The 24,483-nt window shown below is 36.3% G+C and overlaps 1 protein-coding gene across 1 annotated transcript in view; it reads right to left on the bottom strand.

Moving 5' to 3' along the window:
* Positions 1 to 24,483, bottom strand: part of LOC150075838 (protein Obscurin-like) — a 598,361-nt gene that overhangs the window by 308,759 nt on the left and 265,119 nt on the right. The window contains exons 33-36 of the mRNA XM_090387723.1: positions 18,972 to 19,150; positions 11,041 to 11,155; positions 10,716 to 10,894; positions 5,932 to 6,046 (exon numbers count right to left, since the gene is read on the bottom strand). Coding sequence (XP_090243849.1) covers positions 5,932 to 6,046; positions 10,716 to 10,894; positions 11,041 to 11,155; positions 18,972 to 19,150 — 588 coding nt within the window. The remainder of the gene's footprint in view (positions 1 to 5,931; positions 6,047 to 10,715; positions 10,895 to 11,040; positions 11,156 to 18,971; positions 19,151 to 24,483) is intronic.

Genomic DNA, 24,483 nt, shown 5'->3' with positions numbered 1-24,483 from the left:
TGGAAATGGAATGTTTCCAAATGGAAACATTTTATAATCAAAATCTCTATAAGAATGGATATATAATACAGGTGAGCTATAGCTAAACAATAATTATAATTTAATATGTTCTCTCTGTCCATATGAGAATTAAACTCAGGCTTTTTCCAAATTCTGCAGAAGAATAGCAATCATAGTCACAGTGATAACTATTAGGGTCTAAGAATCAGAGAGGAAAATTATAATACAGATTTAAATGCCAAATGGAAACATTTTATAATCAAAATCTCTATAAGAAAGAACTTCTTATGGATATATAATACAGGTCAGCTGCAGCTAAACAATAATTATAATTTAATATGTTCTGAAAGTAAGATACAGTTAAAGAAGGTGTAGCAATAACTTAGCATTAGCATTAGTTGAGTTGAGGCATATGATGCAAGAAAGCAAGCTTATACAGCATCAGCCAAATAATAAAAAAACCCTTATAATTTCACCAATCCATTCTTCTAAAAGTTTGTCCAGTTTCTCCTTGAATTTATTTAAGCTATCAACTTCCACAATAACAGATGGAAGTTTGTTCCAGCAATCAACTACCCATTGGCCAACTTCTGCACATCAATTCTACAACTGTCTTTCCTCAATTTGAATCTATGTCCCCTCAGGTTCTTAATCAGAGCAAGTGGAAGTATCCTGTCAGCATTGAGCCTGCTGAAACCATTCAAGGCCTTATACATCTTGATCAGATAACCTCGCAGGTACCTAGTCTCCAGATGCTGCAACTTGCAAAACTTAAGCCTTTCTTCATAAGCGCACCCCTTTGTTTCTCTTAGCAATCTTGTTGCCCTTCTCTGTACTCATACTAGTAACTCTACATCGTTCCTAAAATGAGGCCTCCAGACCTGTATACAGTACTCAAAGTGTGGCCTGACCATTGCCTTATACAGAGGGACAATCACCTCCTTTTCCCTGCTAGCAAAATTCCTATATATCATTGACAAAACCAAATGACTTGCCCTGGCAGCCTGTCTGCATTGCTCAGAAAACTTTATATCTGACTGCACAATTACTCCCAGGTCTTTTTCATTCTCCACCTCCCTGAGTGTAGTACCACACAGTAGGTATGTTTCTCAGGGATTACTGCTACCCATATGCAGTATTTTGCATTTGTAAATGTTAAACTTCAGTTGCCACTTCTCAGCCCATCTGCCTAACTTTTCTAGATACAACCCTGCCAACCTTTGTATCAACTGCAAACTTGGACATTAAGCCTAATATACCTTCATTGATATCATTGTAAAATACACAAAACAACAATGGGCCCAGCAACGAAACTTGGGGAACTCTGCTAATAACATTACTCCACGTAGACCAATGTCCATTTATTACCACTCTCTGCCATCTCCCACTGAACCATTCCTTTACCCATTGCAGTAACTTGCCCTTAATGCCATACTGCTCCAATTTGTACAGCAGTCTTCCATGTGCAACAGTATCAAAAGCTTTCTTGAAATTCAAGTATATATAAAAAATATTTTTTGCATCCAGTTCCTTTGTGACCACATTGTAGTATCCAATCAAATTGGTCAGACAAGACTTCCCCTTAACAAACTCATGCTGTGTCTGAATTATTACTGCTGTCTTGTCTAGGTGATCCTATATCACCTCTTTAACCAGTGACTCCATTATTTTCCCAGGAACAGAAGTTAAACTAACAGGTCTATAATTATTTGTGTCACCCTTTGAACCCCCTTTATGAATTGGGGTCACATTTGCACATCTCTAGTCCATGGGGGGGGGCCTCTCCTGACTGTAAGGATGCTCTCATAATTATGGCTAAGGGTTTGCTTACTTCGCTTGCTGCTTCCTTCATTATAACTGGACAGATTACATCTGCCCCAGGTGCCTTTTTTTATGTTTAACTTCAACAATTTCTCCTCCACTTTGCTCTCAGTTATTACAAAATCACTTAGCTCCCGTTAGAGTTTGATAAACTTCTGGCATTCCCCTCCTTGAATAATTCTTCATGTATGAATGTAGATGCAAAATACTCATTCAGTTTATTAGCTACTTCAGCAGGATCATCAATAGTCGAACCATCTATGTTAAGTGGATCAATATGATTCATCTCCTTCCTTCTAGAGTTTACATATGTAAAGAACTCTTTGCTGTTTTTCTTTGCATCCTTTGCCAAAGATTTCTTGTTATCTGCCTTAGCCTGCCTAACCTCCTTTGTGGCTTGATTAGAGACTAGCTTATATCTGCCGTACGCTTCTGTGTCACATGATAATTTATACACAGCCCATGCATTTTTATTCTCTACCACGAGTCTCATTAATTCATCCGACATCCATTTGGGCCTGAACCTTGAACAGTATTTCTTAGTTGGTATGAAAAGCCTTGTAGCCTCCAAGATTAAGTCTCTGAAGATTTCCCATTTAGAATTCACCATTGATAATGTCGTCAGTTGATCCTACTATATAGAATTTTAAAATTGTATGAGACCACTGTAGTCACCTTTACAAAAACAAGAACCCTTCCCTTTACCCTTGATGTAGTTATATCCTTCAGTAAATCCCATATCATTACATTGTGATCATTGTCACCTAGTGCTTCCTATATCTGCAAATTGTTAATGCACGAATAATCACTGCTGATAATCAGATCAAGGGTATTACCCCCTCTGGTTGCACCTTGAACATGTTGATGTAGAGTACAATCCTCCATTAAATCCACAAAAGTCTTGCTAGTGTGCGAGTGACCAATCCACAAATTCCAGTCAATATCTGGAAAGTTAAAATCCCCCATTACAAGACATTCTGATTTACTGGCCCATTCTATTTCTCTGCACAACTGTTCATTGTACTCATCAGAGTCATTAGGCCTATAACATACTCCTAATCTCATTTTTGCTTTCCCAATGTTTATGTCACACCAAAGAGACTCAACATTGTACTGTCCACCAATGTCAACTGGATACACTTCCTTAGATTTTATGTTTCTTAACTAACAGCATACACCCTCGTCCCTTCCTACCCTGCCTGTTCTTGCTGTACACATTGGACTCCCCAAATTCCAATTCTGCACTGCTTATATTTGTGTGACCATTTCTCTGATATTCCAACAATATCTGCCTTTGATGTCTTGATCAGCACTTAAAATTCATCAATTTTATTTACTGTACTTCTATCATTAGTGTAAATGTAAGTATACATGCACTTGTTCTTACTCTTAGTTACCCTAACACAGCCCATGTATTTACTTGTTCCCTGATGACTCCCAGCAGCTCTTGAAGTCCCCAGCAACTTGCTCTCTTGGCTGCTGCTCATCACAATAGAAGCAGTGCAAGGATTACTTTTGCCTCTACCTGCAGCTACTGTTAATCTTTTAGTCTGTGAATCTCCTCCAATCTAGCAGTTTTCCGACTCACCTAAACACTGCCTCGATAGCATCAGCAAATATTCTTTCACGCTTTCTATTTAAGTATATCCCATCCCTGTAGAAGCAGTTTCTCCTGTTAGCAAGCACAGACCACGCTGAAAAACATTCTACCCCTTGAGCCTTGCACAATCTTTCCAGGACCTAATTGACTGACAAAACTCTCATCATATACTCCCTCCTATTTTGTCTTGGTGAATTGCACACTTTCAAATTTAACCCTAACTCACAACTTTTTTTTCAGCATTGACCTGTACTTGTTATGTAAATCTGCAGGTCTCTTACTAACTTTCAGAACTAGTTTGAAAGGAAATTTATTTGGCTGAGAAGCATTAGTCATTACATAGTAGAATTATGCCAGCAAAATTTAACATAAAAAGTTTGTTTGTGAAATTTGTCTGGTCATACAGCCCACAACAGAAGACTCAAAAAAAGAAGAAAGAGAAGGATTCATTAATACCTGCATCTTAGAAAAAGCAGTAGAAACTAACCACAAAGAAAGAATAGTGTTCATTGGAGATTTAAACAGCAGGGTAAGAAATGGCCATTACCTCTACAGAGATATTTTAATAAAATTTGATACTAGAATTTTGCGCAAGTCACACACTTTTAATTTTAAAAACAATATTTTATCATAAAGACAGGCACACATTTACATGGGGGTTGATAATAAAAGAAAGAAAAGCATAATTGACTTTTTCATTATAGAAAAGGATTTTAAAACAACTAGTTAAAGTTACAAGAGTATACAGATGATTTGAGAATTGGAAGTGACTATTAATCTTGCACTGAGTGAATTAAAAATAATTGGCACCAAAAATAAGAGACATAAAAAAAAAAGTTAAAAACAGACAAAAATCAAAAATTTTTGCCAAAAAAGAAACATTAAATGTAGAAGCTTCTTGTTCAAAAGTTAAATGCCACAGAAACTACTGATATAACAATTTGACAAAGATGGTATTCTGTCTTCCTTATCAAATTGTGAAACTTTCCTACAAACTTGGTAGTGTGATTCTCATCCACAAAGAATGATCAAATCATTTTGAAATTTGCTCCAATATCAAAACCGAGAACTTACCAAACAATTAAGAGATACTGAGAATATTTTAGATTACCTTACAGCTAAAACACTATTTATTTGTGTTAAGGCAGGCTACAGTCAATCAGAACTGCAGAAAAGCTAAGTAAGTTGATCATGTCCAACAGATCCTGCAAAGTCAACCATGATGGCCGGTGGTGGATCCAGAAAAAAATGACAGGAGGGGCACCATTTGTGATAGGGGGGGCACACCATTTTGTGCACTAGAATGACGATCACATCAGCATCAGTGTTGCCAACTGTAGTCAGTTGAAAATAGCTGAGCCACAATGCAAAAATAGATAAAATCCTATGTTAGCAATGAAAAAAAAAAATTTTTTTTTGTAGCTAAACAGAATTTAAACAATTGATATATAAGCTCCGAAAAACGACATGGGGGCACATGCCCCGGTGCCCCTACCCTGAATCTGCTACTGATGATGGCTATTACCTGAACTGAAATTAATTGTCACAAACTTCAGTTATAAGAATTTTTAAAAACTCTGTACATAAAGTTTATATTCTGATTTTATATCATAGTCTAAATGATGATTCCCAAAAGAAGAAAAGAATTTGCCATGACCACACTTTTATTCTAAAGACTGGTGAGAATGAAATTTTCCCACATGTATAGACTGAAAAGTAAATTAAATGTTTCTCAGGTGGCTGGTTTTTTTTTTTTTGGTGGAGGGGGAATCTGTTTGGAAGGAATGGTTGGAAGACTTTTTTTTTTTTTGAGAATATTATCACTGCAGAAAGCTTTCTTTCAATGTTACAGGGCATACCTATCCTAAACTATAGGAAAAACGGATGAAGTCACCTCTGATCCAGTAAGAGGTCTCCAAAGTCTGAAAGTCTGCCTTGACTTTCAAGACCATTTAGTGGATCACAGATCAATTTAAACTCCTACAGACTTGTAGTAGTTTAAACTGACCTTTTTTGTAGAAGTATTTTTTTAATTTGTAGGAAATATTGAAAAGAATAGATGGATGGTTAATGACAAAGTATGTCAACATATGGTTAGTATGTTGACATACTTTGTATTAAAATAATGTTAATATTAAAAGAATGATTTTACATATTGAGGCACAAGAACAACATTTTGAAAACTAATACTGGAAGATTGTTTTTGTTGTTTAGTCAATGATATGTATAACAATTTTCACCCTCTCTCTCTCTCTCTCTCTTGAAATATTAAAATAAAAGTTGTAAAAATAATGATATTTAACATGGTTGTCATAAGAGGAAAAGAGTATAAAATATGGCAATTCTACTTCCCTTAATCTAAAGTTTTGTTTTTTGTTTGTTACTTCAACATGTAGATTTCTCTGTACACATTAATAGCTAACTTAAAATTATCTATCCAGTTAATGTTATTTTTAATCAAGTACAGTATTCTTAACAAAAAAAAACAGACTAATTATTAATAAACCAACCATTTCATTGATGGCTTTGGGTTCCCTTTAATCTTAATATTAAAGCTGACATCTTGATTTTCAGCACTCTCAACATCCTTCATTCCTTGGATAAAACTAGGTGGAGAAGTTGCATCTGGAAATTAAACTATATATGGTTCGATTGCAACTTAACAAAAATATTTTTTTCTATACTACAATTTTTATTTCTATTATGTTTTTATCCATTTAGTATGGATAAAAATGGTTGTTACTTTTTTGGTTGTTACTTAATTCATTTAAATATTTAAATGAATTAAGTAACAACCAAAACGTAATTGCAATTACAATCAAAGTTTAAGTAGAACTGAAAAAAAAAAAAAAAAAAAAAGAATTGACAGAGACAAATTCAAATTATTATTTTCACATGAACTGAGCTTATTGCTTGTATCCATATTTGTATATTATGTCTGTATGTGTGCATTCATGAGTCAATTTGCATGCTGTGCAAGCTAAAAAATCCAGAAAAAATGGTCGGCCCTACTCCCTCTGCCTAAGATCAGCTAACTACAGCCTCAACTGAAGAAGACTATAAAACTGAAGAAAACTTTAAAATTCCTCCAGTCATCAACAGGAATCCAGCCCACACCACTCCAAACTGACAAATGGCAGTGTACAGTGCTGACTGAGCTGCAATGGAGGGCAGCTGCTGAAATAATGAAAATTAAAAAAGCCAGTTACTATTTTACTTGATTTAAGAGTCTAAGGTACATGAAATAGAGCTTATCTGATGTGCATAGTGTTCTACACTATATACACTATAGTGTTCTACACTACACTATACTCTTCTACACTATATAACCTTGATTAAAAAATATAAAATCTCTTAAAATACCAACAAATCAACAACCCAATAGAAATACTTACATAAGCTTTTTATAAATGACAGGTTACAGAAAACAAAAAGTTTGCAGCTGAAAAAGAAAAGTATTTTACAAGATATTAGTCATTGTTTGTTTGTTTGTTATTTGGTTTTTAGGAGCATTAGCAACTAAGGCCACATTGCTCCGGGATATGCGGTGGTCATTCCCTGACCTTTCCGAATCCTCCGTATTTGGTGGTGACGGGCTCGAACCCCGGTCTAATCAAGAAGCGTGTACTACGCGCTGCTGCTCCTTCCCACCTGGCTACGGAGGCGCCCTATTAGTCATTCAAACTAGAGATTATCATTTCAGATTGCTTCAGTGTTACACTACAAATAAATAGTACTTTTGAAAAAGAAAAGTATTTTACAAGATATTAGTCATTCAAGCTAGAGATTATCATTTCAGATTGCTTCAGTGTTACACTACAAATAAATAGTACTTTTCCTGAGAGAGAGAGAGAGAGAGAGAGAGAGAGAGAGAGAGAGAGAAAGCACTATTTATTTGTGATGTGATGCCACTCCCTTCATCACTGAATTGTTAGTTACTGATGGAGTATCTAGCCTTCCACCAATGATGTACAAGAATCACCATATTATCACCAGGGTGCCATATTACAAATAACTGCATTTCTTTTCTTAGGGGAAGTGCCATTTATTTGTAATGCAGCACTGAGGCAACCTGAAGTGATATGTTCACAATTTAACAGATTATTATTGCCTTGTAAAAGGTTTTCCTATTTCCATCAGCAAATTCTGTTTGCTACAGTCCACCTATAAAAAGCATATGCAAGTACTGCCATCATGTCAAATCTGAAAATCAGGCAGGCAGGCATGAAGCTCATTATGCTCTAAATTGCTATGGTAGTTGCTCTCCCACTGGCTCTTACTAAATTGTCTAAGGCACAATTAAGGGAAACGTAAGTATCTTATATAACTACTTTAGTTTTCTCATTTTGAAAAATTAAAGCTAAATGGATCACCTAACCAATAAGTGCACAGCCAACCCCTGATATTCATGGAGTTAGATTAGGAGAAACTCAGAAGAATCGAAAGATACTAATATGTTGGGCCCATGGAAAAATATGAGTTACCAGATTCACATAATGGTACCTATCTCTGAATATTACTACACTGATTGCATATGAAAGAGAGGGATGAATAATTAACTATAGAAAGAGTCATAATTCAAAAACACATTAAATTATAATTTAACTAACCTTAAAAGAGGCCCCCCTTCCAGATAGAGAAATGGTCATATGTAGCTACTCTTCTACACTATATAATGCAGAAGAGCAGCTGCCACAGATATGGAATCACATAGGGTGGAAGCAAAAAAAAGAGCTCAAGGTTCAATTTTTACCTCTTTCCAAAGTTAAAAGATATTTCCCATCTGATACAAAAAATTTGATATTTACAACTGTTTCCACTAGAGTATGTCAGTTTCAGGATGTATGTTTTATTTTCCCTTACTAAAAAGAATAAACGCATATGCTGTATAGGCACTATGGATTGGTTATTCATTTTAAGAATATCAGTGATACATATCAGCATATTTTTCTGTAGTAGCAAAAACTACAGAACTAGTGCAAGTGGAATTGATTTAATTGTATCTCATATTGTGACTACCTTCACGAGTTACCATGTATTGCATTACCTCGAATAAGTAACGCTTCACCAAGGGAGAAGACTATTTTTACTTATTCTCGGAGGATACCATCACTGAGAATATTATTATTATTAGCTACATGGTGCAAAGAAGCCTGAGGCTTATGCTGCACCAACCAAAAAAAAAAAAAAAAAAAAAAAAAAAAATTCCCTGAGTTACCCTGAGAGAGAGAGAGAGAGAGAGAGAGAGAGTCAAAAGACGAAGGGAATCACCAAGAAAGAGAAGAATGATGATATCCAGCTCAGGACGTTGGGTGTGCCAAGCCCATACTCACCAGATGTGAGCCCCTGAGAATAAGTAACAATAGTCTTCTCCATTGGTGAAGTATTACTTATTCAAGGTAGTGCAATACAAGGTAACTCATTGTGAAGGTAGTTACAACATGAGATACAATTGAATTGATACAATTGAATCGATGCCATTTACCGATTCCATAGTAGTAAAAAACTACAGAAGTAGTTTTTTACTACTATGATATTCTTATAGTGATTTTCCCTTATTGAACCAATCCCACAAACAGGCAAACCAACCACAGAATTAAACACATTAATCTTCTCATTGGCCCAATTATAGTGGATTGGTCTGGGAGGAGAGGGGTGCTAAGAGAGCCAGTCTTAAAAAGAGTTAAGGAAGACTAAGAAAATATGACAGATTAATAATAATGTACTGTAACTACCAGCAGGTGGCACAGAGATAACTTAAAATCATAATCTGTGATTTTAGGCTCATTAAAGGAAGAATAACTTGTTTGTCATTATAGCTATTACACTCATAGCTATAATGACAAACAAATCTAACAGTAGAGAAGCTAAACAAAGTTTTAACAAATCAGATTCCATCGAGAACAAGGACTATCTCATAACAGTACCCACAGCCAAAAACCAGTATGAGTGTATGTGCTCTTGAGCAATATGCTAATTTGATCAATGCAGTAGTAATTTCAAGTAATGGGATAAAAAAATAAATAAAAATAAGTTATATATGAGGTGTGACAATAAAGTTCCCAGACTGGTGCTGTTGCAGTCAGGTTCAATAAGTTTGAAAACTAACAGAAATGGTACGTTATACTACAAACTTCCTCCAACAGATGGTGGCACAAAGAATGTCCAATAGGCTGACAAATTACAAGTAACAACCAGTTTCATTAACATTCTGTGTCACAATTTTGCAATGGAGCAACAAACTAGCATCAAATTTGCTTTAAACTGGGAAAATCTTCAACAGAAACAAATGAAATGTTAAGTTGTACCAGTGTGTTTGAAAGGTATAAGTGGTTCAAAGACAGACCTGAGGAAGTTCATGATAACCCAAGGAGTGGGCATCTGTCAACCTCTCAAAATGAAGACAAAGTTGCAAAAGTTTGGGAAATTGTGGCATGAACTTATTTGATACTCAGAATGATGCTGATGAGTTTCATATGAATAAAGAGACAATTTATCAAATTCTGCAAGAAGATTTAGGGAAAAGGAAGGTCTGTGCAAAATTTATGCTACAGAGCTTCACAGATAAGCAGAATAAATGAAAAGTGTCATTGTGCGAAGATTTCATCCAAACTTGTCAAGACAATCATAATTTCCTTGACCATATTGTCACTGGAGACAAGTGTTAGGTGTCTCAGTGCAACCCAGAGACAAAGCATCACAGCATGCAGTGGATTTCAAAATCATCACCAAGGCTCAAAAAATTTCATTTACAGAAGTCCAAGATCGAAATGATGCTGATCATGTTTTTCAACAAACAGTGTGATTCACAAGAAATTTGTAACTAAAAGGGAGAGAGAGACAGTGCTGAATTCTACATACAGGTACTTCAAAGACTACTGAAACACATTTCCCTTGTGATAATAAGTGCATTCAGTCAGGTGATTATTTTGAATAAAAATAAAACCATTTTTGAGCTCCTTCACTTTGTGTTCTTTTTATTACATCAGTCCAGGAACTTTATTGCCACACCTTGTACATGGGAATTACATGACATTTATGATTTCTCGTTCTTGATGAAGATTTTGGATGACGGGGAAATCATTATACAAATGCAATCATTATCATGACAGCTTAATACAATGCTAGAAGTAGGCATTTTGTGGCATTACAATCTCACATAGCCAATATAAAAATCACTTTATTTCATTCACCGACAAGCATTTCACTCACTGAGAACCAAATCATTCATGTTAATAGCTCCCATGTTAAAATAAAATAAGCATCTCCAAAAATTAATTAAATTAATCTATACCTTTGATTTTCAATTTTGCACTAGAGCTTTCTTCACCATATTCATTCTTAATCTTGCAGGAGTAGTTCCCACCATCATCTTTAGTGACCTTTTCAATGATTAGAGTAAATGAATTAAACTCTTCCTCTTTTATCTTGATATGCTTTCCATCTATAGTCAGTTCTGCTCCATCCTTAGACCTATGTGGAAGGTACAGACATAAATATTTATGAATATAAATAATAAGACACTATTCTAAATACTTCCTTTGATTGTTTACTCATGTTAAGTTTGTAAATTAATTAACTTCTATTTGAAATGCTGAAAGTAATTAAAATGAACTAACCATTTCACTGATGGCTTTGGATTCCCTTTAATTTTAACATTAAAGCTGACATCTTGATTTTCAATGCTCTCAACATCCTTCATTCCTTGGATAAAGCCAGGTGGAGAAGTTGCATCTGAAAATTAAACTGTATAATGTTTGATTTCAAATTAACATAAAAATAAAAATTTTCTATAATATAGCTTTTATTTGCAAATAGGCAGAATATGAGTTCTCCAGTAAGTTTACATCCTTGAAATGACGTAAACTTACTGGAGAACAGCCTATCTGATTAATCCTAAAATTAATTGTGCATTGTAATATAAACCAACAGTACAGTAAGAGTTAAACTTTGTATTACTTTTTAAAATCTGTTGGTTACAATTGCTCAGGTCAATCTTGATATGATGCTTATTACACTGCTACTCTGTTTAGAAAGATCATAAAAAAAATTCTCTTTATTACTATCACCAATGTCATTAATTAATTGACTGATTATATTCATAAATTTTCTAAGCTAACTAAGGAAGAGGATGACTTATTTTAAGTTGAGCAGATCGCCAAACAAGAAAAGTTAATAACTCCATGTAATCTAATCAAGAATATGGCAACAAAGAAAGTTCATAAGTATAACTTGAAATTTGGCAGAGGTGTTAGAGATATTCTCTGCTGTGGGAATTGTCACTACTTTTTGTTGCTACTTCATGTGACAGTTAACATTCAGTGGGATGCCTTATCCTGCATACTGAATGGAGTGTTTCTTGTAACAACCAAACCTTCATTGAAGAATGATAAAGGAGAAAAAAACGTTATCCACACAGCTATGATTGCTGCTTATTAAATCTCAACTAAAAAGTTTCATCTTTTATACTGAGTGTATACAATCTAAACTGAGTATTCCGATATACCCCAAATAACAGCATTTGTGTATTTGTCTGGATCAATAGTCACATTGCAGTGATAAACATTAGTTCACCTGTATTCAGAAATACTACTCAAAATAAGAATTTAACTGAATGTATAATAATCAATAATATGCAACTATTTTACACTCTGAACAAAATATAAAAATATGGAACAGGACCAGGAACAGAACCAGGGTATGTCTGCCAGGGGCAAAGGTTGATGACGTAGGGCAGATATCATCCGTTAAGGATGATATCTAAACTGAGTATTCCGATATACCCCAAATAACAGCATTTCAGTCAGCATTTGTGTATTTGTCTGGATCAATAGTCACATTGCAGTGATAAACATTAATGATAAACATTAGTTTAAGGACACAAAGGGTGATATTGTTGTACATGTTCGCACTAATGATATTAAGAGTAGGAGACCGGCAGAATTACTTAACAAGTACAGGTCACTGGTGAAAAAAAGCCGTGAATTAGGGTTGAATTTGAAAGTGTCTGCAATTCTGCCCAGACACTATAGAAGGGAGTATATGATGAAAGCCTTGTCAATAAATTCAGCCCTGGAGAGATTGTGCAAGGCTCAAGGGGTTAGAATTTTTCTCAGTCTGGTCTGTGCTTGTTAACAGGAGAGACTGCTTCTACAGGGATGGGATACACTTAAATAGAAAGGGTGCAAGAATATTTGCTGATGCTATCGAGGCAGAGTTAGGTGAGTCGGATAACTGCTAGCTTGGGGGGATACACGGACTAATAGATTAACAGTAGCCACTGGCAGAGGTAAAACTGATTCTTGCACCACTTCTATTGAAATGCAATTGAGCAGCAGCCTGGAAAGCAAGGCAATGGGAATTTCCAGGACTGCTGGGCATCATAGTGGAACAAGTAAATACATAGGCTGTGTTAGGGTAACTAAGAGTAGAAACAGGTGCATGTATACTTGCATGTACACCAATATATAGTTAATAGAGTATAGTTAATAAATTCAATGAGCTTGAAGTACTAGTCAAGGCATCAAAGGCAGATATTGTTGGGATATCAGGGACATGGTGTCACATAGACATAAGCAGCGCAGAACTGGAATTTAGGGAGTACAATGTGTACAGAAAGGATAGACAGGACAGGAAGGGAGGAGGGGTTATGCTGTTATTTAAGAAACACATGAAATCTAAGGAAGTGCATCCAGTTGATGTGGGTGGACAATGCAATGTTGAGTCTGTTTGGTGTGACATAAGCACTGGGAAATGTTGTTGTTGTTGTTTGGTTTTTTTTTTAGGAGCATTAGCAACTAAGGCCATATTGCTCCGGAGATATGCTGTGGTCATTCACTGACCTTTCCGCATCCTCCGTATTTGGTGGTCATGGGCTCGAACCCCGGTCTAATCGAGAAGCGTGTGCTACGCACTGCTGCTCCTGCCCACCTGGCTATGGAGGTGCCGCACTGGGAAAGGAAAAATGAGAGTAGGTGTGTGTTATAAGCCTAATGAATCTGATGAGTATGATGAACAACTGTGCAGAGAAATAGAGTGGGCCAGTAAATTAGAGTGTCTTATAATGGGGGATTTTAATTTCCCGGATATTGACTGGAATTTGTGGATTGGTCACTAACACATTAGTAAGGCTTTTGTGGATTTATTGGATGATTGTTTTCAACAGCAGCATGTTCGGGAGGCAATTAGAGGGAGTAATACTCTTGATCTGATTATCAGTAGTGATTCTTCATGCATCAAGAATCTGCAGATAAAGGAACCACTAGGTAGCAGTGATCACAGTGTGCTGAAGTTGGATTTACTCAAAGAGGTAACAACCATCAAGGGTAAAGGGAAGGGTTTTTGCTTTCGTAAAGGTGACTACGGTGGTCTGAGACAGTATTTAAATTCTATTCAGTGGCACAAACTGATGATGTTACCAATAGCAAATTCAAAATGGTAAGCATTCAAAGAATTAATCTTTGGCTTTTCATACCAACAAAGAAATATTTTTGAAGATTTAGGATTAAATGGATGTCAGATGAACTAATTAGACATGTGACAGAGAAGAAAAATGCAACAATACATATAAATTAACATGTGACACAGGGGCCTATGATAGATATAAGCTGATCTGTAACCAAGTTACAAAGCAGGTTAAGCAGGCGAAGGAAGATTACGAGAAATATTTGGCAAAGGATGCAAAGAAAAACAGCAAAGGGTTCTTTACTTATGTAAACTCTATAAGGAAGGGGATGAATCAGATTGGTCCACTTGATACTGATGGTTCAACTGTTGATGATCCTGCTCAGGTAGCTAACAAACTAAATGAATATTTTGAATCACATTCACACATAAGGATTTATTCAGCAAGGGGAATGCCAGAGGTGTATTCAACTCTGGCAGTAAGCTAATAATCTTGTAATAACTGAGAGTAAAGTGGAGGAGAAATTGTTGAAGATAAACACAAGAAAGGCACCTACCTGGCATGGATGGAGTCTATACAGTTATATTGAAGGAGGTGGAAAAGGATTAAGCAAACCCTTAGCCATAATTACGAGAGCTTCCCTGGATTCTGAGGAGGTACCTATGGACTGGAGATGTGCAAATGTTACCCCAATCCACAAAGGAGGATCAAAGGGAGACAAGTTAATTACAGACCTGTTAGTTTAACTTCTGTTCTAGGGAAATTAATGGAGGCACTGGTTAAAGAAGCATTGCAGGATCATCTAGATAAGACTTCAGTTATAGCTCGACACAGCATGGATTTATTAAGAGGAAGTCTTATCTAACTAATTTGATTGGATACTATGATGTAGTCACAAAGGAACTTGATGCAAAGAATAACTTTGATATCATATATTTGGATCTTAGAAAAGCCTTTGATACTGTTGCACATGGAAGACTGCTGCACAAATTGGAGCAGTGTGGCATTGGAAGCAAATTGCTGCTATGGATAAGGGGATGGTTGAGTGGGAGAAGACAGAGAGTGGTAATCAGTGGACACTGCTCTTCATGGACTAATGTTTTTAATGGAGTCCCTCAGGGTTCAGTGTTGTTTTCTGTATTTATAAATGATATTGATGATGGTATATCAGGCTTAATGTCCAAGTTTGCAGACGATATGAAGGTTGGAAGGGTTGTTAAGGACACTACTGATGCTATGCTGCTGGAATAGGATCTAGAGAAGTTGAGAAGATGGGCTGAGAGATGGCAAATGAAGTTTAACATTGACAAATGTAAAGTACTACATATGGGAAGCAGTAATCCCAGAGTAACGTATCAACTCTGTGGTACCACACTGACAGTGGTAGAGAATGAAAAGGACCTGGGAGTAATTGTGTAGGCAGATATGAAGTTTTCTGAGCAGTGCAGATGGTCTGCAAGAGTAGCTCATGGTGTCTTGTCAATGATATACAGGAATTTTTCTAGCAGGGATAAGGAGGTGATTATCCCCTTGTATAAGGCCATGGTCAGGTCAGGCCATACATTGAGTACCGCATACAAGTCTGGAGGCTTCATTTTAAGAAGGATGTAGAGCTGTTGGAACGAGTACAGAAAAGGGCAACAAGATTAGTGAATGGAACAAAGGGTTGCTCTTATGAAGAAAGGCTTAGGTTTTGCAAATTACAGTGTCTGGAGACTAGGCCCCTGCAAGGTGATCTGATTGAGGTGTATAAAGCCTTGAATGGTTTGAGCATGCTCAATGCTGATGGGATTCTTCCTCTTGCTCAGAATAATTGCCTGAGGGGGCATAAATTCAAATTGAGGAAAGTCATTTGTAGGTTAGATGTGCAGAAGTTTGCCTTTAGCCATCGGTTGGTTGATTGCTGGAACAAACTTCCATCTGTTGTTGTAGAAGTTGATAGCTTAAAGAGATTCAAGGCAGAACTTAAACATTTGGAGCTAGTGGATGGGTGAAATAAGGGTTTTTTTTTTTTTTGGCTGATGCTATATAAGCTTGCTTTCTTGCATCACGTGCCTTTGCTAATGCTAATATGGATTAAACCTGCAGATTCACCTTTTCAGCAGTATGTAAGCAGTTCTACATTTTAAGGTTGCTTCAAACACTATATGCCTTTATATATGAATTGTCTTTAAATTATGTTATGTGTTCTGCTTATCTGTCTTCCTAACTAATGAAGACATAGTTTATAATAGAGGACAGCATGAAAATAGCATTAGCATTAGTAGAGACATATGATGCTAGAAAGAAAGCTTATATAGCCTTCCCATTTTACCCATCCATTCACTCCAAATGTTTGTCTAGTTCTGCCTTGAACTTATTTAAGTCATTGACCTCCACTACAACAGATGGAAGTTTGTTCCAACTATCAATCATCCACTGGCTAAAAGCAAATTTCCACACATCTATTTGTCTTTCCTCAATTTGAATTTATGACCCCCAGGGGTGAGCAATCTGAGTAAGAGAAAGAAACCCAGCTTTGGAAATCAGAGATGATCTCACCTGTTGACCTCAGTTGTCTTATTTAGGCTTACAAAAGCTGAAATTGAAGAATTTCTGTTGAATTCAGATCCAGAATATTTGATAAAATCAAGTAATATATAAATAGATGTAGAGGATTTTGTTGTATCAATAAAGTAATGACAGATTTTATTTAAGATTTCTTCACATTTTCTTTAGAATTCTGATTTGACTTTTGACTATAATTTAACTCTACTGTTCGGCAATACTGCAAAATTAACAACATATTAATATTTTAAAGCATTTATGTACAAAATTCTAATTTTTAGAATGTTTCAAAATTCATGGAATTTTGAAACATTCTAAAATTATTTCATCCAAGATATTATCGGTCAATAAATGACAAAAGTAATCTATAGGATTACCACCTGACACGGGTTGCAGCCAAGACTCGGATTTTGTAAAACGAAACTGTTTCATCGATGTTACGTCATTTTCCCACATGACGTTTTCCAACTCACCGGAATCCTGCTGTGGAAGTGTAGCCTCTTCCACAATATATCTTCTTCATCTACACTTTCCGAATCCGAAGCGTCCTTTGGAGGGATAAAATCTTTGTCATCATCATAACTGACATCACTGGGATATATGTCAGATAACTCTTCCAACATTTTTGCAATTTCTTCATCTGTAAGGGATTTTTTATATTGCACTTTTCTTCTTTTTGGGCATGACGGGCCTGCTAAACTATCATCTGCACAACTCATATTACAAGGTTTTTCAACACGTCATGTAACAAAATGTTCAACACCACATACAACTACATATAGTTTACACCCTTTACTTGACACTGAAACAACTATACACAGCAGAAACACAATGCCAACTGAAGTTGAGAACTTCATACTAACGTCTAACAAATCCCGCGCCCGCGCGTGATTGGCTACTGGGTAATGATGCCACATCCCGTGCCCGCGCGTAATCGGCTCTTCAATACTGCTGCGACATCACGCGCTGTTGCATGATCAGCAGCGAATGTGTTAAAGGGAGTTCTTTGTCTAACCAATTTGATTGGGTACTATTATGTGGTCACAAATGAACTGAATGCCAAAAATAATTTTGATATCATATACTTGGATTTCAGGAAATCTTTTGATACTGTTGCACATGGAAGACTGTTGTACAAATTGGAGAGGTATGGCATTAAGGGTAAGTTGCTACAATGGATAAAGGGATGGTTGAGTGGCAGACAACAGAGAGTGGTAATCAATGGATACTGCTCTTCATGGACAAATGCTGTTATTGGAGTTCCCCCATTGTTGGGCCCATTGTTGTTTTGTATATTTATCAATGATGAAGGTATATCAGATTTAATGTCCAAGTTTGCAGATGATACAAAGGTTGGCAGGGTTGTTAATGACAGTAAAGACAGCATGCTACTCCAACTGGGTCTAGATAAGTTGGGAAAATGGGCTGAGAAGTGACAACTGAAGTTTAACATTGACAAATGCAAAGTACTGCATATGGATAGTGATAACCGAAGAGAAACGTACCAACTGTGTGGTAATACATACAGGAAAGTGGAAGGTGAAAAAGATCTGATGATAATTATGCAGTCAAATATGAAGTTCGCTGAGCAGTGCAGATGGGCTGCCAGGGCAGGTCATGGAGTCTTTCCAACTATATATATAGGAATTTTGCTAGCAGAGACAGGTAGGTGATTATCCCATTATACAAGGCAATGGTCAGGCCACACCTAGAGTACTGCGTACAGGTCTGGAGGCCTCATTTTAGGAATGATGTAGAGTTGCTAGAACGAGTACAAAGAAGGGCAACAAGATTGGTGAGGGGAACAAATGGGTGCTCTTACCAAGAAAGGCTTAAGTTCTGCAAATTGCAGTGCCTGTACAGTAGGCACCTGCGAGGTGATTTGATTGAGGTGTATAAGGCCTTGAATGGGTTGAGCAAACTGAATGCTGATGGGATTCTTCCTCTTGCTCAGACTAAGAACCTAAGGGGGCACAGTTTCAAATTAAGGAAAGATAGTTGTAGAATAAATGTGCAGAAATTTGCCTTTAGCATGGCTGAGCTGGACAGGCATTTGAAATGAATGGAGGAGTGAAATGGGAGCATTTTTTTTGGCTGATGCTGCATAAGCTTGCTTTCTTGCATTGTATGCCTCTACTAATGCTAATGCTAATGTGGTCCTCTATTTTCTTTTAAACCACTTCTATTGCACTATACCATATACAATACCCTTTAAAATATATTTTCACTGATGAATGAATTAATTTTATCACTAATTCATACTTTTTTAATGAAATCAAAATGTTCTGTTAATGACAAATGCCTCAAGTTCTTAATGAAAAACATGAATTAACAATAATTTTTGATAAATAAATCACTAATTTATTAATAATTAAGAAATCAATTAATAATAAATAAATTATTAATTCATTAATGATTTGCAGAATTTCATGCTTTTGCATTGGTATTAATCAATGTTGGCTGGTGCAGCAAAAGCCTCACGCTTTCTTGCACCATATGGCCAATAATATTAATAATAATAATTGCATAGTTTATTTATAAAAAAAAATGCAAGCAATTACATAAAACAAATATACAGTTAACTCAAAAACTAGTTACCTTTAACTTTTAATTTTCCACTTGTTACCTCTTTACCATATTCATTAGTGATTTCACATTCATATTTGCCTTCATCATCTTTAGTTACTTTCTGAATAATTACGGTTAAAGAGCCATCTGCTTCTTCTTTTGTTTTAATGCGTTTTCCATCAATAGTTAGTTCTGCTCCATCTACAGTCCTAAAGAAAGAAGTTATTCATAAGTTCTAATAAACTAGCTTCATAAAGTAGAATGTAAGGTTAAAATCATGAGGTACGGTAAAATTATGAAAATTGGTGAGGGAAGAATACATTATGTATAAACATAAACACACTATCAATAACAGTTTGAAATTTGAAACTAATTTAATAATTTAACAAATTTAAAAATTAAATTTTAAGTTTGTTAAATTTAAAATTTAATTAATCAAAAATTAACAGATCTAAGATTAAAATCAAATTTAAAAATTAGCATATTTATGATATGATATATTTCAGGACACAAATTATTAATTACTTCAATTGCATTCTAATCAAACACTGAATAATTTAGTCTGCTACTAATACTCTTTCTATACATTAACATGAAACAATGGATGTGCAAGAGAATAATGTGTTGTTCAGAGGTGGGAGAAGGGATCAGCTGCCCCCAGGCATTTCCAGGATTAGGTCTTAGATGTTATAAAAAAAGAGGGCTGAGTAAGGTTGTCTGACCTGGAGTCTGTGGACCCTCTAGACTTCCTATCCATGATAACTTGGAATATACTTGGGCTAGGCTGCAATAATAAAACCACGCTGATAACTCAATTTCACAAGCCTCAGTAAGTATTATCCCAACTCCACCTCTGATAGTAATAGTAATAATAATAGAGGCATGTGATGCAAGAAAGCAAATGTATGAGCTTATGTAGCATCAGAAAAAAAAAAAAAAATTCACACAACCATTCCCTCTAAATGTTTGTCCAGTTCCTCCTTGAATTTATTTAAGCTATCAACTTCCAAAACGACAGATGGAAGTCTGTTCCAGCAATTAACCACCCACTGGCTAAAGGCAAATTTCCACACATCTATTCTACAACTGTCTTTCCTCAATTTAAATTTATGCCCCCATAGGTTTGTAATCTGAGCAAGTGGAAGAATCCAATCAAAATTCAGCATGTTCAACCCATTCAAGGCCTTATACACCTCAATCAGATCACCTCGTAGGTGCCTAGTCTCAAGCCACTGCAATTTGCAGAACTTAAGCCTCTCTTGGTAAGAGGATCCCTTCATTCCCCCCACCAATCTTGTTGCCCTTCTCTGTACACGCTCAAGCAAATCTACGTCCTTCTTAAAATGAGGCCTCCAGACTTGTACGCAGTACTCAATGCATGGCCTGATCATTGCTTTATACAAAGGGATAATCACCTCCTTTTCGCTGCTAGCAAAATTCCTGTATATCATTCACAAAACCCCTTGACCTGCTCTTGCAGCCTGTCTGCATTGCTCAGAAAACTTCATATGTGACTGCACAATTACTCCCAAGTCTTTTTCATTTTTTACCACCCTAAGTGTAGTATCACACAGTTGGTACATTCCTCTGGGGTTACTTCTACCCATATGCAGTACTTTACATTTGTCAATGATAAACTTCAGTTGCCACTTCTCAGCCCATCTTCCCAAATTTTCTAGATCCTGTTGTTGCAGTAGCACACTGTCATTAACAACCCTGCCAACCTTGTATCATCTGCAAACTTCAACACTAAGCTTGATATACCTTCATCAATATCATTGATAAATATGCAAAACAACAGTGGGCCCAACACCGAACCTTGTGGAACTCCACTAATAACATTAGTCCACGAAGAGCAACACCCATTGATTACCACCCCCTCTCTCTCTCTCTTCTCCCACTCAACCACCCTTTTATATAACCATTGTAGCAACTTACCCTTAATACCATTCTGATCCAATTTGTACAGTAGTCTTCCATGTGCAACAGTGTCAAAAGCTTTCCTGAAATCCAAGTATATGATATCAGAATTATTTTTTGCATCCAGTTCCTTTGTTACCACATCATATTATCCAATCAAATTTGTCAGACAAGACTTTCCCTTAACAAACCCACGCTGTCTGAATTATTGCTGCAGTCTTATCTAGATGATCCTTCAATGCATCTTTAACCAGTGAATCCATTATTTTACCCAGTAGTTATATTTGGTTTTTAGGAGCATTAGCAACTAAGGCCATATTGCTCCAGGGATATGCAGTGGTCATTCCCTGACTTTTCCGCATCCTCCATATTTGGTGGTCATGGGCTCGATCCCTGGTCTAATCAAGAAGCATGTGCTATGCACTGCTGCTTCTGCCCACCAGGCATTTTACCCAGAACAGAAGTTAAACTAACTGGTCTGTAATTACTTGTGTCACCCTTCGATCCCCCTTTGTGAATTGGGGTTACATTGGCACATCTCCAGTCCATGAGGATCTCCCCTGAGTCCAAGGATGCTTTCATAATTATGGCTAAGGGTTTGCTTAGTTCCTTTGCTGCCTCCTTTAATATATTGCATAGCTCCCATCCACCCCAGGTGCCTTTCTTATGTTTAACTTCAACAATTTCTCCTCCACTTTGCTCTCAGTTATCATAAAATCATTAAGCACCCTGCTACAATTTGATAACCTTCTGGCATTTTCCTTCCTTAATAACTCCTCATGTGTGAATGTAGATGCAAAATACTCATTCAGTTTGTTTGCTATCTGAGTAGGATCATGAACAGTCGAACCATTGATATCAAGTGGACCAATCTGATTCATCCCCTTTCTTTTAGAGTTTATATAAGTAAAGAAATCCTTGTTGTTTTCCTTAGCATTCTTTGCCAAAGATTTCTTATAATCTGCCTTCGCTTGCCTAATCTCCTTTGTGACTTGATTACAGACTAGCTTATATCTTGATGCTGTCATTCAGATAAAATCAAACATAGAGCTGTATCTACAAACACAGAATATCACATAATAGTTAATGAAGTGTTCAAGCTTCTTTAGATATTCAATATTGCACTTTAGTGGTAGCATAATGATGTTATACACTGTGCTACCACTTTATTAGGTACATCCCTGCTGTGCACACAAATGGTTTGTCCCACAACGTTGCAAGTCACATGACCACTGGATATAAATGCAGCAGAACAACCTTTCTAGTATCAGTTAAGTGTACCAGCTTAGCAAGAATGGGGAAAATGAGTCATCTAACGGACTTCAAACATGGTATTGTATGAGTCATCTAACATCCTTTGTCCAGCACGTCTTGCACATACTGGTGCAAGACGTGCTGAACAAAGCATCTCTGAAATGGCAGTTCTCCTGAACTTTTCACGCACCACCACAGTTTCAAGGGTGTATCGAGAATGGTGCAACGAACAGAAAACATTCTCTCAACGGCACTCCTGTGGAAGAAAATTGCTTGTTAATGAGAGAGGTCAGAGGAAGATGGCTATAAATGTGTAAGCAAACAGACGGGCCACAATGTCGCACATCACATCAGAATATAACCTTGGTGCACAGAACAAAATATCGCACTTTGTTGCGAATGGGCTACAACAGCCGACGGCCACATCACGTACCTTTGTTATTGATGAAGAACAGGAGAGCACGCCTCCTGTGGGCACAGCAACACCATCACTGGACTATCGAAGATTGGAAAACAGTTGCATGGTCTGACTAGTTGAAGTTCCTGGTGCATCACATTGATGGAAGGCTCAGAATTTGGCGAAAACAATATGATGACTACTGTGTTATGGTGTGTAGAATGTTTTCTTGGCACACGTTGGGTCCATTGATACCCATAGATTCACGTCTGAATGCCATATCGTACCTAAACATTATTGCTGATCAAGTGCATCCGTTCATGTTGACAGTTTATCCTCATTCAGATGGTTACTTCCAGCAGGATAATGTGCTAGTGCACAAAGCCCGAATCACCATGGAATGGTTCCAGAAACATTACAATGACTTTTCTTTGCTGCAGTGGCCTGCTCAGTCCACGGATCTCAATCCTATTGAACATCTTTGGGATGAGCTGGAAACGGCTGTTCGCTGTAGGCCTACACCTCCGTCGAATCTCAAGGAACTGCATGACACATTGATGTCTGCATGGCACTCCATTCCTGCACAACATTTTCAGCACCTTGTTCAAACCATGCCTAGACGAATTCAGGCTGTTTTGAAGGCTCAACACATTACTAGGTAGGTGTACCTAATAAAGTGGCAGCACAGTGTATGTTATAATGTAATATAATGATGTAATATGTTTTCACATTATACTCTTTTTTTTATGTATAACTTTGTTTAACTATTTTCTAATATTTTGTGTTTTCTACTAATTTTGAAATTAATTTCTGCTAAAACCAGTTCATATATTGTGTAAATATCACTTATCTGTATATATCACCTGCCTGCAAATGTTTATTTTTTATTGCATTTTTTAGCTGTTCTTTAAGCTGTCTATTTTATTCATCTAGATGGTTACTCTCTGTTTCTTCAAGAAGAAACAGAGAATAACTCTCTTCCTGAAGAAGCCACTGGCTGTTTAAATGTAATTTTTTTATGTTCATTAATAAACAGAACTGATGATAAATATGATGATTACAAATGGCACTTCTTTCAATATTTGTTATGCTTAGGATTTCCACCAGTGAATTGCAGATTTTCACCCTGTATAACAGATAATCAAACTTATATTGATACTGCATTTCTTTTGCTGCATTTTGTTTTAAACTTTTACTTTTTCCTTCAGTTGAATCCCCCATATCTGTATTTACAATATGGGATACACTGTATCATTCATAACTTTCACATAAAGGTTTCTTTTTCTTCATTTTAAGCCAACACATTCTATGCATAGCGATATAAGTTGGTGCAAATGCATCATGTCTATATGCAATAAATTAACCAAAATTATTATAGTGGCATTGTTTTTTTTACATCTCATATTGTGAATTCCTTCACAACAAGTTACCAAATGGTTATACTTCGAATAAGTAATGCTTCTCCAATAGAGAAGACTCTTGTTACTTATTCTCAGTGGATATCACCGCCTAGACAACTGTTTCAGGACTATTTGGCTCTTTATTAGTGGGTGGATATAACAGCTGTTGACCCAGTTATGAATTTAAGTCCACAATATGAGAGAAGTCAAATAGTATTTAGTGATCTAATACTTAATAAAGATTCAGGGCAAAAGCCTCAGGAGCAGCCTTCAGACTGTGGAAAAAATTTACAGACATATAAGTTAGTGCAAATACATCATGTCTATGCAGTAAATTAACCAAAGTTATTATAGTAGCATTAGTAGAGGCATATGATGCAAAAAAGCAAGCTTATGCAATGTCAGCCAAAAAAAAAAAAAACCTCATTTCATCCATCCATTTGCTCCAAAAGTTTGTCCAGTTCTTCCTGAAATTTATTTAAGCAATCACTGCTGCCATTGTTTCATTACATCTCATATTGTGAATGCCTTCACAATGAGTTGCTTATTTGGTTATACTCTGAATAAGTAA

The sequence above is a fragment of the Mastigoproctus giganteus genome, chromosome 13 (assembly GCF_048544385.1).
Source record: "Mastigoproctus giganteus isolate SK-2022 chromosome 13, ASM4854438v1, whole genome shotgun sequence".
Lineage (NCBI taxonomy): Eukaryota > Metazoa > Arthropoda > Arachnida > Uropygi > Thelyphonidae > Mastigoproctus > Mastigoproctus giganteus.
This window is presented reverse-complemented; position numbering and strand designations above follow the sequence as displayed.